The sequence below is a fragment of the Triticum aestivum genome, chromosome 7D, assembly GCF_018294505.1.
Source record: "Triticum aestivum cultivar Chinese Spring chromosome 7D, IWGSC CS RefSeq v2.1, whole genome shotgun sequence".
NCBI lineage: Eukaryota > Viridiplantae > Streptophyta > Magnoliopsida > Poales > Poaceae > Triticum > Triticum aestivum.
The window spans coordinates 5921917-5926053 of NC_057814.1; the positions used below are offsets into that span (position 1 = coordinate 5921917).

The 4137-nt window shown below is 46.8% G+C and overlaps 1 protein-coding gene across 1 annotated transcript; it reads left to right on the forward strand.

Moving 5' to 3' along the window:
* The first annotated feature begins 349 nt into the window (after nt 1-349).
* On the forward strand, nt 350-2984 carry LOC123164651 (uncharacterized). The gene is made up of 3 exons (XM_044582199.1): nt 350-1668; nt 2158-2273; nt 2674-2984. Exons 1-3 carry the CDS (start codon nt 1549-1551, stop codon nt 2864-2866), a joined length of 429 nt encoding a protein of 142 aa, XP_044438134.1. The 5' UTR covers nt 350-1548; the 3' UTR covers nt 2867-2984.
* Nucleotides 2985-4137: the final 1153 nt, after the last annotated feature.

The window sequence follows — 4137 nt, forward strand, 5'->3', positions numbered from 1 at the left end:
AACACAGCCAGTTGTATTGATAACTAAATTATAAACAACTTGCCCTTTTTTTAATATTGATAACTAAATTATAAAGTACCGGAGGACTCTTGCCAATACAGGGCCATTGTATGACTAAATACAAACAACCAGTTGGTAACAAATACAGAGCCATTATAAAGTACCAGAGGGCGCGCTCCTCCTCTTCCTCCCGCTCCCTCTGCATGCGCTGCTTGCCGTCTACGCGCTCCTCCGCCTGCCGGCGCTGCCGCCAATGGTCAGCATACATGGCCTCCTGCACCGGCGTGGCACCAAGCCAAATGTGTGTGTGTGTGGGGGAGGGGGGGGGGGCTCTGACGAACTCCTGCGCCTGGCCGGTCCAGACATACCTCTCGGCCGGCTCGGGCGGAGACGTCGTCAGGGTTAGCCGCTGCGGGGACGGCGACAGCGGCACCACGCAGTCCCCTACTGCGGAGAGGGCCATGGAGGCCGCCATCTGCGCCTGGTACGCGGCCTCCTCCGCTGTTGCCGCTTCGGCCTTCCGTCACTCCTCCTCAATGGAGTTGGTGAAGGCCTCCGCCAGCGCTGCCTGGTAGGCCGCCTCGGCTTCCTCCTCCTCTGGCTGAACGACAGGGGGAGGCGGAGGGTTGATGTGGTGGTGGTGCACGCCGCGCCGCCGTTGCTCCGCGTGTTCGAGGGCAAACCAGACCTGCCAATTGGGAGAGTCTGCGGCGTACTCGGGCATGCGCCGCTGCGCCGGCGTGAGCTACGCCCGCCGCTTGCGCACCTCGTCATCGTGCTCCCGCTATGTCCGCGGCACCGTCGGCATCGGGATCCGCTGTGGATTGAGGTGCCAGTGGTGTGGCAGCGTGATGTCCAGGTATGGAGCGGCTACCTGAACTCCCAGTGTCACCGCGCTTGGTGCACCGGGATGTTCAGACGCTGCCGACCTGATGAGCGGGCAGGTGCCGGCGGCGGAGGAGGAGGAGGGGGGGAGGAGCACGAGAGGATGAGGCACCGGGGTGCCCTTGCCCTTGCCGCTAAAGAACCCCATGGCTAGGGTTTTGAGTTGTCGCCGGCGAGGAAGCGGGAAGGGGGTAGGGGGGGGGCAGATGTGGACGGAAGTGGATGAGGCCGCCCCCTCCCACACGCGAGGGTTAAAAAAGGACGCTTTCACTGGCTGACTAGTGGGCCCGGTGTTGGTGGTCGTCATAAATTAGATGGCGGGCGGTAGTTGGGTGGCCGCCAAATGGGACCGTGGCGGACACCAAGGAGGCGCGCGCCGTGTCCGTGCCGAAGCATTCCAAGCGCAATTTTGGGCCTGAAATGGGTTCGGGTCGGTGCGTTGGGTCTCCACTTTTGTCCGCGCCGACCCCAACGCAGACGATTTGGATCGCCCTGTTGGAGTTGCTCTAAACGTATCCACGTGGAAGAGTGCTCCGATCTAATCTTTCCGACACGTAAGCTATATGGAGAGGCCAGGGTGCGCGTGCATAGGAAAATATATGTACGGACGTGGGTACCCGTCCGTCCGGACAAAACCCTAGTTGATCCATATCGAGCGATCCCATGGCGCTGCCGCTGCTGGCGAGGAGGCTCGCTCTGCGACTGCCGCTGCCGGTCTCGACCTCCCCGCCGCCAGCAACTCAGCGGCCTTTCTTCACCCGCATATTCAACTCCACCTCTAAGGTACGTACGTACGTTACAAATTTTGCTTGCCCAGATCGCCACTAATTGAACCATATGTCCCCTGTTGCTGTTGGCCATTAAAGTTGTACTATAAGTTAACTAAGCCAATCATGGATAGTGCTCCTAAGTAGATCCAGATGTTATTATTCATGATTGCTAACTAGACTGAATTGGTAATATTGAAAAGCGTATACTAGTGACTTAATCCTGCATGCTATTTTTAGGTTTTACGTACATGCATGCATTGTCACTTGTTCTCACGCAAATATCAATTAGGCTGCGTTCGCTTGACATGAATTTGAAGGGGGTTTGGAAGGGAATGAAGGGGATTAAATCCCATACAAGTCAAATTCCCGACAAATCCCCTCCAATCCCCTTGGAACAGGGGTAACCGACCAGAGCCTTAGGGTATCACTCGACATTGATCAATTTGTCCGCATCTTCAAGTTTACCGTTATTAACTAATTAATTGCATCTCTACATGCGTAGGTTCAAGAGAAGCAAGGAAGAATATTTAATTTGGAATCAGTTAGTGAAGAGGAGATCCAACACGAGGCACACCTTGTAGAAGAACAACGACTTCATGAAGTTTGGCGACGTAGGAGGTAATTAATTAACACCGATCGTTGTTACAGCTTTGCATTATATTTTCATAACACTAGTCTTGATCTTACTGGGACCAAGTATAATAGTAGGCTAAAAGCTTGCTTACATGCATGGTACTTTTGTCCATGCAAAGAAGAGGGATATTGGAAAAGAGTATTTAGTGGGCTCTAATGCAAGAGTCAAACTGTAAGGGTGCTCTAGGTCAAAAAAAAGGGATGAAAGAGAAAGAGAGAGTGCAAAACTAACCTAATAGTCAACTCTTGTCTCGTATCCTCTTGATGACATATTTTATATCGGTGGCTATATCATTAACCCTGCTATTAAGTATATATATGTGTATTTATCGTTTCATCACTCCACAATTAAGTTCATGTATGTATATATGTTTCTCTTTTGAAGGAATGAGCACAAGAAGATGTCGGAAATTTTTAAGCATGTATGGGGGAGTATGAAGTTGTGGGCTGGTGGTATCGTTGTAACAGAGCTCATTTTATTTGTTGATGATGTGCGACGCAACACTGCTAGTACTCCTACTAGCGTGGAAGAACCTAACAAGAAGTGCCCGTGTTGCGGCACTCACCTACACGATTAATTAACTATCAAAAGCTAAGTTGCATCCGACAGTTGATGCCCAGTTTTTATATCCTAATAACAATTGTGCCGGTATGCATGTGCTTTATTTTATTGTGATGAGCATTATTACGTGTGAACTGATTGTAACAATTGTGATTACTGGACAAAGCTTGACTGCTGTAAGAAAATCAGGGATACATCGTTTGGATTTGATAATATATATCATGTGTGCCATTGTTAATGTACGGGCAATGCACGCAACCACCTAATGCACGCAAGTTTAAGTTGCATGCTAAATAGATATTTGATAGTCAAATTCGAATCAGGAATCAATCAAAGCAAAAAACGTGGCGTCATTACTTGTGCATGTAAAGAGTGCAAGCAAATTACTAGTACACACAAAACTTTCATACTCCCTCCGTCCCAAAAGAAGTGTCGTGGTTTTAGTTCAAAAAGTTAAACTTTTAACTAAAGCCACGACACTTATTTTGGGACGGGGGGAGTATATAACATGTTATCTAAATTTGTATCCGCTTGATGCTACATTTTTAGTTAATAAAAATTGCTTTATATCAAAAATCTAAACTTTGTGAAATCATTCTGGTCAACAACAAATCTACTAGAGGGGCTTGAAGCTAGAGCCTTCCCTCCCGAGATGCAATTTTCTTTTACTCCTTCCATTTCTTTTTACTCCGAGTATAAAATTTGTTTGAAGTAAAAATACACAAAGTTTGACCAAATTTATTCTTAAAAAGATCAACATTTACAATACAAAAGTTGGTCAAACTAATGATATTGATTTCATATTAAGAATGTTGATATTTCTTTCTTATGTAGTTGGTCAAACTTTATGAAGTTGATTTCAAACAAATTTTACATGCAGACTAAAAAAACGGATGAAGTACTACTAAAACTAGACGATGCCCCACACGTTGCTGTGGGAACCTTGTTAAAAGGATGTATGAATAAGTGGTAGAAGACTAAAATTAATGCAAAAGCAAATATAACATGACTTAATTCCCCAAAAATATTCATGCATGACATGTTATGTTTTGCATGGAGAGATTAAAGAAAAAAAAGTAACTTATGACTACATTGACTCTTTTTTTTAGGGAGAATGCTATGCATGACTTGATGATGTGGCATTGTTTCATGGAGAGGAAAATGAGATAGTATGGGTTCTAGCTATTTAGAAATAGAGGATCCGGCGCCTGCTCATCCGTATATGTAAAGTTGTGGGCCGATGATGTGGACTCCGTTCTCGTATTAAAGAACCTAAATAAGAAGTGT